This window comes from Odontomachus brunneus, unplaced genomic scaffold, assembly GCF_010583005.1.
Source record: "Odontomachus brunneus isolate Ranch 3 - 2012 unplaced genomic scaffold, Obru_v1 Obru_scaffold_037, whole genome shotgun sequence".
Classification (NCBI taxonomy): Eukaryota; Metazoa; Arthropoda; class Insecta; order Hymenoptera; family Formicidae; genus Odontomachus; species Odontomachus brunneus.
The window spans coordinates 2,418,428-2,432,462 of NW_022639487.1; the positions used below are offsets into that span (position 1 = coordinate 2,418,428).

General features: G+C 41.8%; 1 protein-coding gene across 1 annotated transcript in view; it reads left to right on the forward strand.

Moving 5' to 3' along the window:
• Positions 1-14,035, forward strand: part of LOC116843969 — a 269,149-nt gene that overhangs the window by 246,910 nt on the left and 8,204 nt on the right. The window contains exon 13 of the mRNA XM_032814975.1: positions 11,579-11,899. Within this exon, the coding sequence (XP_032670866.1) occupies positions 11,579-11,899 (321 nt within the window). The remainder of the gene's footprint in view (positions 1-11,578; positions 11,900-14,035) is intronic.

Here is a 14,035-nt window from a genome sequence, read left to right on the forward strand (position 1 = left end):
ATCGAAAGTATTAGACTAAATTTAATCGAATATCGTGATCGGATATAAAAATTCATCAAAATTATTTTGATCGAAAATATCCGTTTGTTAATTTTTCATCGGTATTTCTCTCAAGTTAAATGGCGGATGATGATCCTAAGGCTGGAGACGCAAAAGAACTGAAGCTATAAAACCTAAGCAGTAAGAAAATTGACCAATCACAATCGACGATTCTCCTTAGGCCGGTTCTACCGTACGTCGTTTGTCGGAGTTACATGTCGGAATGCAATCGATGGTCCAATGAGAACTCACCTACGGAAAATAAACTCTCTCATTGGATCATCGATTGCGACATCCGACTCCAACAAACGACGTAAAACAAGTCTTACGGTCAAAGAATAATCGATCATGATTAATCAATTTTCTTACTGCTGAAGTCTTACTGCTGGAGATATACTGAAACAATAAGACTTAAGCAGAAAGAAAACTAATCACAGTTAATGATTCTTCTTACGGTCGAAGAATAATTGTTTATGATTAGTCAATTTTTTTACTGCTTAAATCTTACTGTCTGATTTTTTTGTATGTTCGAGTTCTAAGGGTGGGTTTACAATCTTGCTTTAAGTCATAAACCGTAAGTACATTGACCAACCACAGTCTATTATTTTTCTTACGTTTCAAAAATAATCAACTTTGATTTGTCAGTTACTTACGGCTTAAAGCTTAAAGCGAGGTTATGAACTCAGGCTATACTCGGAGACACACAGAAAACACTGAGACAGTAAAACTTAAGCAGTAAGAAAATTAACAATCACAGCGGACGATTCTCCTTACGATCGAGAAATAATCGATTGTGATTGTCAATCTTCTTACTGCTTAAATAAGAAAAGTAAAGCTTCTTACTGCTTGGGTTTTTTTATATGTCCGGGTTTTAAGGACCGTGACACACAGAAAGACTTAAGCAGCTTAAGTAAAACGTAAGCAAATTGATAAATCATAGTCGCTAGTTCTTGGACCATAAGATGAATCGTCGACTGGTTGAGGTGAATCGTCAACTTGCTTATGTCTTACTGTTTAAGTTTCTCTATAAAGGGCCATCTACAATGGAGAATCGTACGCTGCAGCAGTAAGAAATTAACCAATCACAATCAATCAATTATTCTTCTAAAAATCCAGTATAATTGGTTAATTTCTTACTGTTACGGCGTACGATTTTCCATTGTAGATGGCCCCTACTCTGAGCCTTAACTCTGACTTGAGGATAGCAAAAAGGATAGCAACCTTTGACTTTGAGAGACTGACAGCTGTACCATTTGGTACAGTAACATTGTTTCTCTCTGTAGTCGCCGTGCGCTCGGGATCGCGCCAGAGATGTCGCTTCCGAACGACATCTCTGAGCGTTATCTGGGGAGAGGAGAGTGTCGTGAGCGTGGAACGTCAGGTAGCTCAGTGGTTTAGAGCATTCGCCCGGCAAGACCCGGGTTCGAGTCCCGGCCTAGCAGAACCGCGCTCTCGATATCTTTTCTCCCTCTGGAACGAAAAGATACGCAGATCTCGAACGCATGGCGTCCCGCCGCCACCTAGTATGCCCTCGTCCTTCTATGGTGGAGGATATCTTTTTTCCCTACGCGACGTGGAGCTTGCGTGCTTTTATGCTCATGCGTGCGTGTGTGCGTGTAACCGGAACCACGTGCATCGGCATCGATGCGCGAGACGTGAGCGAGACTGCCGTAAATAGTACGATCGACAAGTCGATCACGTGCGGTTACATAAGAAAGCTTGATGCATCCCGATAACCAATAAATGGCTACATCGACGCAGGTAACCGGCGAACAGCCAGCGTGCGCTCGGTCGGCTACTCGGACCTGTTCGTGCTCAGCAAGAAGGACATGTGGGACGTGCTCAAGGAGTACCCAGCTGCCAGAGTACGCCTGGAAGCCATCGCAGTCAAGAGGCTGGAGAAGTACAAGAGAACTCCTCTGGAGAAAGGTGAGTCGAGTCTGCTCTACCTCCTCTCGCTTTGCCGCTTTGCACGCATCAAATATATACAAACGCAGTATTTATGTCATATTTCTTTTCAACGGATCGGGAGTGAATCGATGTCTACTACTTCCTGCTTCTCGAGGTCACTCACTTGAGGAACACTGCCGAGAATGTGAAGGCGCGAAAGTTTCAAAAAACGTTACATTATCTTATTTTCGGATTCATGATTTCCACGTTACAAATACCCATTTTTTATCATTTGTTCAAGTGAAGTGAGCAGTTGAAACATTTTTCGTAAAAATTGTATACTTACGAAAAATCTCGTGAAGATAACTCGAAATCAGTTCACTAGTTCTTCATCTAGGAACGATTAATTACCTTTTTTATCTTTCTTTTGCCCTATGAATAGTTATTTCCGACGTGTTTTTGGTCACTAAACACGAATCCGTTGTTCAAATTTGACTATCACGTCACAATTTTGAAAAAAATTACGGTAGGATTCGTGTTTAGCGACCAAAAAACGTCAGAAAATAACTATTTAGTGTCATGGGACAAAATAATGACCCAATGTTATCAGAGAAGGTAAATCGCGAAATGTGTTAATTTTTGAAATTTTTAGTTTCTGTAGGACTTCGAATTAGTCGGTTACAATATTATTTCATTTTAATCAATAATATCGTAACAACGACAGATAGAAGGAGTCGGGTATAAGTTGTTGCTCTTGAAATATCGACATTTGAAAGCAGTAGCGTCGTTTTACGATTCCCCCGTCTGCTTTCCTCACGCTTTTCTCAGACATGTTTGACGCGAATGACTCGAGGCTCATCCGTGCGGATTACGATGCATCCGTCAGGGACATATCAGGGCGGAAATACGCCCTCGGAACTCCTTTTCAATCTACTTACTCGTACGCGCGCGCGCGTAGTGCGGACGCGCGAGACAAGCTCGAATTCGACTGTAAACGGGTCGAATTTCGCGGTCGCGTTGGCGCGCAGCCGATGTGCCGCGGATGCCTGAAACTTTCCTCGTTACGATGCCTGAAACGTTCCTCCGTTGTTAAAATAGCTAGATGCGCAAGTTTACGCGCCCTCGGCAAGGTAAGTTCTTCGGGACTCGCGGATGCCATCCCGAGCAAGTTCGAACCGATACCAAGGACGCAACTCCATCGAGATATGTTCGTGGCAGCCGCGACACATTAACGAATTAACCAATGCGGAAATGCTCGACTAGAGTTTCGGGCATAATGATAGTTATTAAATACGTCTCCGAGGCGGATACGCCGTGTCGCGTCGTCGCGTGATGTTCTTGGAGGGACGAACCGTAAATTTGACACCTACAGGGTCGTAAGCACCGCCCTCGGAGCTCGTTACCTCGTCTCGCACTTCAATGCAGCCCAATAATAATCGTAACTAGGCTGTTTTCCAGTCGCTTTATCGGCAACCGGTGAATCTTTACCGAAAACTCATCTTTCAAGTAATATTTCTGCCTTTCAGTAAAAGAGAGTGAAATTTTAATTTGATACGCTCGAGTTTCTTGTTCTTCGATCAATTTTTACCGAAATCTTCACGCGATGCGAGTCTCTGTTCACGCTCTGTTAACATATCCGATGTGTATGAATTTTCCCATTTTTCACGATCCCATTAATTTTATTATATGATTATTATATAAAAGTAACGCAGTACAGCGAGTTGCAAAACGGTGTAAACGTAATAAAGTTGGGAGCATATCAAACTGTCAAAATTTAGTTATTATCGAATATAATTAATTGATATATTATGATTAATATATTTATTAATATATGTAATTATGTAATTATGTATATAATATAATTAACTAGTATAATTAAGAGCACGAAATAATAATAAATGATAATATTGATAATAATTAATAGTAAAATTACCGAGCAAGATCGTCACACATACACACACATAATAATGACTCTCAATTTTAACAGTTCGATGAGCTTCCTACTTCATTGTGTCTAAACTATTTGTTACTATAATATGTGTGTGTAATATAATATTTGTAAACAAGTAGGGATTAATGAAACAATAGTTTTTCTTTGTATCTCTTTATATTTCTGTAGTTATGCGACTACTGCGGTATAATACGCGCACACGTCTAAAAAAGAACATGTATACAGTCGACTGCCTCGGAGGCCGTATGCTATCAAAATCTCTCTCTCTCTCACACACATACTCTCATATTCACTCACTCACTCTCGCCGCTTGCCTTTTATTTAGGAAAAACCGTCGCTCAAAACATTCTTCTCGACCTCAATTTTTGCTGGAAAGAAAAAAAACGGTCGCGCTGCCTTCGTCCTCTTCTCTGCGTAATCCTCACTCGTCTATTTCACTAGCGTAACGAACGAGCATAATGCAAGTGAATTGGGCGCATGAAAAGTCGGGTCTCGAAAATTTCCGCGAAAAGTCTCTGTAATACAAACGTTACTATCGTATCGAAAAAAAAGTCGTATTAACGGAAAATGCAAACATTGTCGAGCGTTAATACAAACAAATCTTGATTCTTTGTCGTTCGCACCTGCTGGGATTCCTCTTATTGGGGTCGAGATTTATCCGTAACGTTGACTCCCAACACGGATGTGATGCGATTAAAACAACTCGAAGATCAAGTACACTTCGTTTCCTCGGCGTTTCTTAAAAATTCCGAGTGCAAAATCATTGTAGCGAATTCCACAATTTGAATTGTGTGAGTCGTCGCGAAATGCCATTTGTGAATTTGCTCTCTTCTTTTTTGCGAAGGATCTAAACACATTTACCAGAAGAAAATGCAAATGTAGTCGCGCGATGTCGAGGACTAATACAAACACTCCTTGACCTTTTGTCGTCCGCATCTGCTGGAATTCCTTTTATTGGAGTCGAGATTTATCCGTAATGTTGACTACCTGTGCCGAGATGGTGCGAATAAAACGGCTCGGAAATCAAGTACACTTCGTTTCCTCGGCGTTGCTCGAAGATAGCCCGAATGCAAAATCAGCTTGGCGAATACGACAACTCGAACTGAGCCTTCGCGAACTGCCACTTGTGAATTTCCTTTTATTTTTCGAGCGGTCCAAACGCGTCTTCGGGGAGTGATTTGAATTCTTCTTCCTCGCGGGCGGAAATTCGAAGCTGCGAGGGATAAGCGACTATATTATGTGTTGCCGTGGTTCCATGACGATACCATGTTCTTCGAAAGTTTCGTGCGTAACACGACGAACTTTGCCACCTCGCACCGCAAGGAGAACACGGGGATGGCTGCTTTGCCCGCGCCGTAGTTCCGGATTAATTAATTAAACTCCTCGACTATCTCTTCCCCCTCCGGTCTCTCACTTCGCCATGCCTGGCGAACGCTATTGCTGGCGCGCGCTGGTGAAAATCTTTTGAAGGAGGCGCGGCAACGAAACCGCGTCTTCGTCTCGTCGGGCTCTTTCAGTTACCGTAGCCGTGCTATACCAGAGAGATCGTCAATATTCCCACGTTAATACCTCCGAAGATCTTCGGTCGTTGAACTTCGGTCACTCGCTGGAAAGACGTATTTCAAAGGGACAGACGGTGTGGAGCCCTCCGGTGAAACGCAAAATGTGAGCCCCGGTAAGAGCAGGTCGCTCCTCTCGTCGAACCTGGCCGCCATAAAGCGAGGGATTTTAGTGCAATAATAAAATGCGACATCGCGGGGCAGAATATCGCGCTTTATTATCACTCGTAATAAGTTCCCCCCGGCGGAGACCGTGACACACGATATAGCGTACTGTCGGATTTATTTTAAACGTAACTCTTGTATTTCTAACATCTCGAAGCTGCGAAATGCGAAAATCGCAAGTGACACTTTTGTCAGACATCTTTGCACTCTCTCTCATGTATGTCTTGTTTTCCTAACCCTTCAAGACCCAAGCGTCGATCTCGTTCAAGTAAAATGTTGTTCTTCGTAAAGTAGTCTTAGAAAAGACGGCCCTGATGAATTTTGCGGTTCAAATGAAATTGACTGTTAAGAGGAGTACGATTTTCTGAATGCGCACGTTGATTATTTACAGGACGTTATTTTAACATACAGGTCAGTATAACGGATTGGCTTACTCGCTTCGTTAGCAAGTTCACGGACATAGAATCAATAGAGGTTGACGGTGTAACTTGTTTACAAAACGATTTGCAGATTTTTATTGGAAAAAAATGAGTGCTTTTCACATTTTTATTAGAAAAAATGAGTGCAAACCGTTTTGCAAACATATATACCTGTATATTGATGCAATATCCTGTATTTAATTACGGATTTATGTTTGTGCACCTGTACCCCAGCTACAGAATTTAATAAATCTTATAACCGTCACAGCGACCATAAAAGCTTTAATCTTGCACTTTAACCCTTTCGTGGCCCAGAGAATCTATTACGATTACAAGTAAAATTAATATTCTTCTAAGAGTTTTCGAAGTCGTTGATTATAAATCTAAAATTAAACTAGCAAAATTTAAAATAGCGAATCTAATATGGCGCAAGTAAAAGAAAAAATTTAGACAAATTTGAATGTTACTTGCTTATATAGAATTTTCGAAATCGCTGATCTAAAGTTATTACAAAACTCGGTCTGAGAAATCATGTATTGCGTCGAAATTATTAAATCCACGATAAATTCAGATAGACAGAGTATACCGGACATAGTATACGGACCAGTAAAATTTAAGTAAACTTTAAGTAAAAATTTAAATTTAAGATAATAGATCTTAGAGATTACAAGGAACTTTTGAATATATTCATTTTCCACTACAGATCAAAATTTACTATTCCGTACATGCTATTGTCGATTGATGGTTGTCGATATGTAGTTATGTAGTTATATAACTTTCATATAGACAACAGTCTATTTATTAACAGAACTTGATCCTCTCTTCTATGAATATAGACAACAGTCTATTTGTTAACAGAACTTGATCTTCTCTTCTATGAATTAATTGAGCGAAACGGAGAAACGTCTGAGGAAGCGTTATCAGTATGCTAGCCAAAAGTTGAATTTTTTGGAAAATTTAAATAATTATATTTTATCAGAAATATTAAATTTAAAAGTATACTAATTTTTTTACATGTAGGCTTAACCTTTCTCTTTGAAACAAGCTAAGATAGAAGTCAATCGGACTATTTGTTTTAAAGTTATGATTTTTTTTCGTAACCAGTACATATATTTACTGACACTACACGAAAGAGTTAAGATGTCATCGATAAAAAATTGAGAAGATAAAATTACTTACTTTTTTCGTGAGAAATGTTACACGATTCAACGACTCTGTATTCTTGACTTTTGACACATTTTTGGACACTAAGTACACCCTTTTTATTTCAAGTTCCATTTTATCTTGTACCGTATAAGGTTGTTTAGCTTGAGAATCAAAAAAGCGTACTTAGCGCTCGAATACGCGTCGAGAATGCGACCCGCACTCTGTACACAATCGCCATATCAGTTTCTTCAGGGGGAAAATTGTTTCACTGGTCGGAGCGAAAACTATAGCTCTATCTATGATGGATCGATAGTATTATATCGACATTATATTGCCGCTACAAAAAAAAAAATTGAGGGAAGACCCAGAATGAATCGACATAATTGTGTGCATTGTGCGTCTTAAAGGAAAAAAATGCGAGATTTACGTATGCGAAATGACGGGAGACGGTTGCGTTGGACGCCGAATGCACGGCCGCGACGACGAATGCGGACAACGCCGTCTTGAGATTCGCTCGTCCGCGCAAAATGTTTTCGCGACCTAATTTCGCGCGGTTACGTAAGAGCGCGAAGAATGAAGACGCGAGTCGCGGCGACGCGACGGTGTTCTTTCAGCAGCGGAATCCGACACCATCGTTGATGGAGATGAATGGCCGCGGGAGTTCCCAGCGATTCTTCGCTTCCTGGCGTCTCATTGAGGTCCGAAACAGGCGGAAACGATAGCCGGAATACACCGGCGATATAGGGCGAACTGACTCTGGTCACGCTGGCCGGTGGGTCAGCGTGTGTCCGAGGGTCGACGACTCCCCCTCTGGCCATTCCCCGGCGAAAAATATCCCGTGCGAATACATACGCGGTGTCCCGGCACCGCTAAATGCGCCCTTCCGTCCACAAATACCAGAAGACAAACCAAGGAAAATAGAAGAAAATGTCTAACCGAGAACACTCGCAACGAGAAGTTAGAGGGAGAGACTATTTCCCGCGTGTGGAAAAAATGTGGGAGTATAAAAAAGAGTTAAACGAGGAGAGAGAGAGAGAGAGAGAGAGATAAAAAAGTGATTAATATGTTGAAGTGTCGAAATTATTCCCGCCCGGGAAATTCGAGGATCGACAATTTTAAACGTTATTTCTCCACGTGCGCGCGCGCGCGGAAAAGGGATTTTCCCCCCGTTTATTCCTTCTCGTTCGTTCTTTTCTTTGTCTCTTCCTTACCCCTTCTTCTCTCTTTTTTTTTTTTAATTGATCCAACGAAAAGAGGCTTCCGATATATAATCTCGACGCGCTGGATCGTAGAAGCTATAAAGACGCCGCTGAATAGAAGCGCCGTATTATTCAATGGCTCAGCCATTTCCTTGAGGAACGTCGTCGCTTCTTTCGAGAGGAGTTTTTCTCGATAATCCGCTTACACGCGAGTATGCCGCGGAAACTTATTTCGTTTGTACACTTCTCGAGCCATTCATCTGCTTCGGCACGATGGACATTTACTCGACGCCCGCCGCTCGCGCACAGCCAACATACTTTTCGCTGGCGAGATATGACGTATGGGAAATTAGGTCGCGCGGTAATAAGTGTAATGCGTAATGCGAGTTACGCTGCGGTGAGTTATAGGGGGCAGGAGAGAGGAGGGGGGGGGGGAGGTGGAAATCGCGCGTACATACGACGCCGAGTATTGATCTCGGGCGTCGATATCGGCACCACATACTCTAATTAACACGAAAACGAAAAAAAAAAACGGGAGTCTATTAGCGCGCGCGCGCGTTGCCAGTTCGAAAGTACGCGCTCTTTCGCCGCGATCGCGTCGAGCGAACGGAAAAAGTATATCGGATCGCTCCAAGTAGAGACCGTCCACAAAAAGTTGCAACACGTTCGCGTGAGCGTAGCTTATACTCGGATTTCTAATTTAAGTAACTACGAACACTCGCACAAGCGACGTGTTATGAAAATAACACTCGCGTCTATCTTTCTTTTGGCTTCGTCCTCGTTGCGTCTCACCGCCGCGTATTAGCGTTTTGATCAGCGTGGTATCTTGCGTAATGTCGTGGTATTTAAAGGTCACTTTAATTACAAGGATGAATTTAACTGACCTGAGTCTACACTTCCCACATTGTGATCTCTCTCTCTCTCTCTCTCTCTCTCTCTCTCTCTCTCTCTCTCTTTCTTTTTCCTTCTATCTATCTATCTATCTATCGTTATATGCTAACCGCTGGCTAATGTTGCATGGTTACCGCATTATTAGATCTCAGTTGACTATAAATAAACATATTATATATATATTACTGATTTACGGTTAAATCACTCTGTCAATTCACCATATATACTCTTGATTATTAAACGATGGCCACACATTTTTTCGAATGAGATCGTGCAGCGCTCCCGGCGACCGCGGCGCTTGAAAATTATTTTTATACTCTATAATGTCACTTTGACTTCTGTCATAACTGATTATAGCGCGAACGCGTCAGCAGTGTCTCTTAATTTGTGACGACCAGAAAAACTACAACTTTATTCGGAAAAATGCATGGCCACCGTTTAGTAACTGAGTATACGTGTGTATAGTAAATTGCAAAAAGTTTTAAAATGAAGTGCAATGGGAGCAACTATCAAAATTCAGAGTCATTGTTAACAGACTTAAACAACAATAATATAATTAGAACACTAAATAATAATAAATTATAACAATACTAATAATAAGTTGATAATAATAATAATAAAATGAATAAAAAATATAATTATTGAGCAAACTAGTCAAAACGATGACTCTCAATTTTAACAGTTTAGTGAGGTCCCAGCTTCATTGTAATCTGCAATCATTTTGCAGCCCACTGTGTACGTCGCAAGCTTCACCGCAAATTCGTCGTTCGGGCGCGATTTATCATTTTGCATTGCGCTCTCCGACGCCCCGGTCGATTCCACTCGAGTAAACGGGCTAAAACGTAACACGATCGCAGAATACCTTAATGGCCAAACGCGTCTTCACGGCCAGGCACAAACAGCGTCGCGAGACGAGACGGTGGAGAGCGCGTGTAACGAGCCGAAGGATCAAACATTTCTCTCACGGCAGTATCGAAGGATCCGCGTCAAAGCGAAACTAGCCGTACTATTGATGCCGTCGAATATACTGTCGACGTCGGTTAAATGTCAGCGCGGCCAAAAGCGGAAATTCGAGAGCACGTACGGGTCGTTTCAGGCACGGGGCGCGCAAACACGTCGCCGATGCACGGGCGATAACTCGCATCGCGAATGAGCGATACCCTAAATAAATGGCCAGCCAACCACCCTCGTCGCTCTCTGGCGCGTTCCGAAAATTCCGGCGCGACTGCGGTTGAGCTTTTCGCGCGAGTTTCCGGTTTCGTTTTCGAGGGGGATGAAAAAGCGACGGCGATATCGTGGGTCTACTTCTATCCTCTCTCTTCCTTTCTCTGCTTGTCTTTCCTCGCGTTTCTCCGTCGTCGTCGTCGTAGAGCTTCTTTTTCAAATAAACGACCACGCGCAAAACGACGTTAACAACTTCTACCCCTTGCAAATAAACGGGGAAGATCTAGATGCCCTATATTTTAGAATTTCGAAGTTACTTCTCAAGTAACTAATTATTATAAGTGATTATATAAACATAATAGAGGCAACCTTCTTCTATGTATTATATCCCTATGATTCTGTTAACCATATATTTTATTTTGTAATAACCAAAATACGAACATGCAGCAGCATAGTAATCTTGCCCTTTACCGAGTTTAGTTGTCCAGTAGTGCAGGGTAAGAAGGCTACGTATAAAATATCTTGATTAGTAGTTCCAAAGTCTCCGCGAGAGATCTCCACAGCCTTACTGCCGACCTTTAATCATGGGCCAACTTTCCAGCTATATGCTCTATTTCAATTATTTTATAAAAATTACATTTATTACCAGAATCAGTATATCACATACTTCCGAGAAATTTCATTCTAATTAGTAAACTATCTATAGTTATAGTTATCTAACTAGATAGAGAACGTCGCTTATTTTTATTCAGTCACGATGGGGGATATTAATAGAAAATTTCGAGAGGCTCGAAAATTTGCTTTCTTAACTGTAATTATTCCAATTTTAATGAAATTCAGGGAAAAGTATTTTTGTTCTAAAGAGACCATTTCGCGATTTTGTAACCACTATTTTTCTCAACGTAAATATTAAAAAAAGCACATGAGCAATATGTTCATCTGGGGCCATATAACCCTGGTCTCCCTGGAAAGAATTCCGGAACCAAGTTGTGCGTCACGATTTGCCACGCTGCAGGGGTGAGACAATCATTCTCTCTTAGCACTCTCGCGGCGTACATTTTCATCATTTCCGCGGATCTGCTATCTCGTATCATTCCCCTATCATCATTGAATATCAGGCTATAAAGTCACTTTAAGGTACATTCGACTTTCCAGTCATGAGCAGGTGTCAGAGCACACCCGGTCTGGTGGAGTCGCAGGGTCGCGTGCCTTTGGAGGAGATGTGGGTAGCGCCGATTGACCTCAAGTCCGCCCAAGTGTACTCGACGCCTCACTCGTTATTCTCGCCGAGCCCGAGCCCGGTAACGTCGCGCGCCGTAACGAGCGTCGGGGCTATAGCCGACGGAAACAACGTGCCCAGAGGCGCGGAGAGCCCGATAAGTGCGACCAGCAGCGGGCCCAGCAGCGAGGATCAGACGGCCAGGGTGCCGCAATCGGCTGCTACGCTACCCTCCACCGGAAGGTCCACCCACTCTGGTAAGCCTCTTTCTATCGTTTCTCTTCACTTGTGTCGTTTCTCTCCATTCGTATCATTGCCAAAAGCGATCATGTTACGCACCGGGAATATCGAGTGCGGCACGTAATATCGTGCGGAAATGTGCTTTTATCCGTATTAATGCCTGATCGACCAGAGTCTTCTGTCTCTCGGGTGCCAACGCGTTAATTGCAATTTATGTACACCCTAATAATATGTCTCAGAAAGTAGATTTCTGCACTGTACATTTGTCATTACGCACAGAAAAATATCATTCTACTGCTGAGGAAAGGATTATTTTGTAATAATTTCCTTCTTTCAAGTATTGGTTATCTTTAATGAAGATATATTTTCTCGATAATAATCTTAAAATATATTTATCATTTTATATAAGCTCATCTCTCATTGTATATACTGACAAAAAGAAATTTTTCTCTCTCTCTCTCTCTCTTTACAAGAATATTATAAAATTTTATCGAAGAAAAGGTTGACTCGACTCTATGCAGTAATAAAATTTTTTTCTTAATTTGTTATTCTTGATTTAATTGCTAAACTTATTAGGATTTAGAAGGATTGTATTTTGAATAAATTTGATGCCTGTGATGAACTTATGATAGAGATCTGCAGATATATAAACTTGCAAAATACTTAAAATAAATAACATTTACTTGAGTGCGGAATGCATTCTTCTGTGTGTAATACTTGATAAAGATATTTTGAAAAATGATAATAATAAAATGCGAATCTAACTTGCCGACTCGTCTTTGTCGCGATGCATAATATTAACTTGATGCAAAAGATTTTTTTGTTAAATTCTTGTAGGAAGTTTAAGTACTAAAAGAAAAATATAGTCTTCGTTGTTGAATGTCTAAAAAAAAAAATACCGAGTCAATGTTGCTTATTCCACTGATGAAAAGTATAAATCCTCCGAAATTGAGTATATAATTCTGTCTTGTATTTTACTTGACGAACACGATGAATCTTTCACATCAACTTAATACTCCCGAGAATGATGTGAGATCTTACGGGAGAAATAGAAGTACAATAGCAAAGAGAAGAGGCACTTTTTGCTGAACGAAAATTTATTAGATGAAAGCACATTATTATTACCTCTCTCGATACGCCGACGTAGCTCTCGGGAGATTAATGCTCGGTGAATTATTCGGCTCTGGGCTCGGATCATTGTGCTGCGTTCTTCGCGGAATTTTTATACGTCTATAGTTCTCACGGTATGTCTTTAGATACCGTGACCTACGTTAGTCTATCCTAGGTCATACTTAATATATCGTGCATCTATTTTCGACCCGTGTAAGACGTGTTTCATGGTTGGATTTATTTTCGAAGTGACGACGTCGTGCACGTCCCTTCGTGCTTCTTATGTGACAACATTACACGAGAGAGAGAGAGAGAGAAAGAGAGAAAGAGAGAGAGAGAGAGAGGAGAAAGAGAGAGACAGAGAGAGGAGAGAGAGGAGAAAGAGAGAGAGTATATAAATCATTGCTGATAGCGCGGCTGACGCTATTCGCGCAAACTGCTGACGCACAACCGTAGTTTCTTATAGACTATAAGACTTCGCGATTAAGTGAAGCGCGAATACGAAGAGAATAGGAAGACCTTTGTAGCCTCTCGCTTTCTAGTCATCAATATTTCACGTTCCATAAAAGCTTTTTAGAAAGGCCGTGTAATGTTTGAACCATAAACCATCAATGTCATCACGTTCGATTGAACGTTTCGTAATAACCATCATCCGTCGGGAGTATTTTCGGAACAAAGGACTCTGCGGAGCCAAGTCGTAGATTATTTGCGCGATGCTACAGGTAATTACAATCATTCGCAATGTTCCCCATGTGCGGTGTACTTACTCGTTATTCTTCGCTATCGATTGCATCGCCCGCGCGTCCACTCGTCTGCCCCGACTGATTTAATCGCCGTATTTGAATAACAAGCCTTCCGATAACACGCACGCGCAGCTCGTTAATGAAGCGAGAAACCGGCCAGCCGGCCAGCTCCGTGTGTATTTCCGGAAGAAATTTCATCGTGCTTTCGTGAACGAACTCGATGCACTCTCCGCGTGCGGTCAGGGTCCGATTAGGAGACCCTTTTGCGGGCAAAGGGGGGGGGGGGGGGGGGGAAAAAAA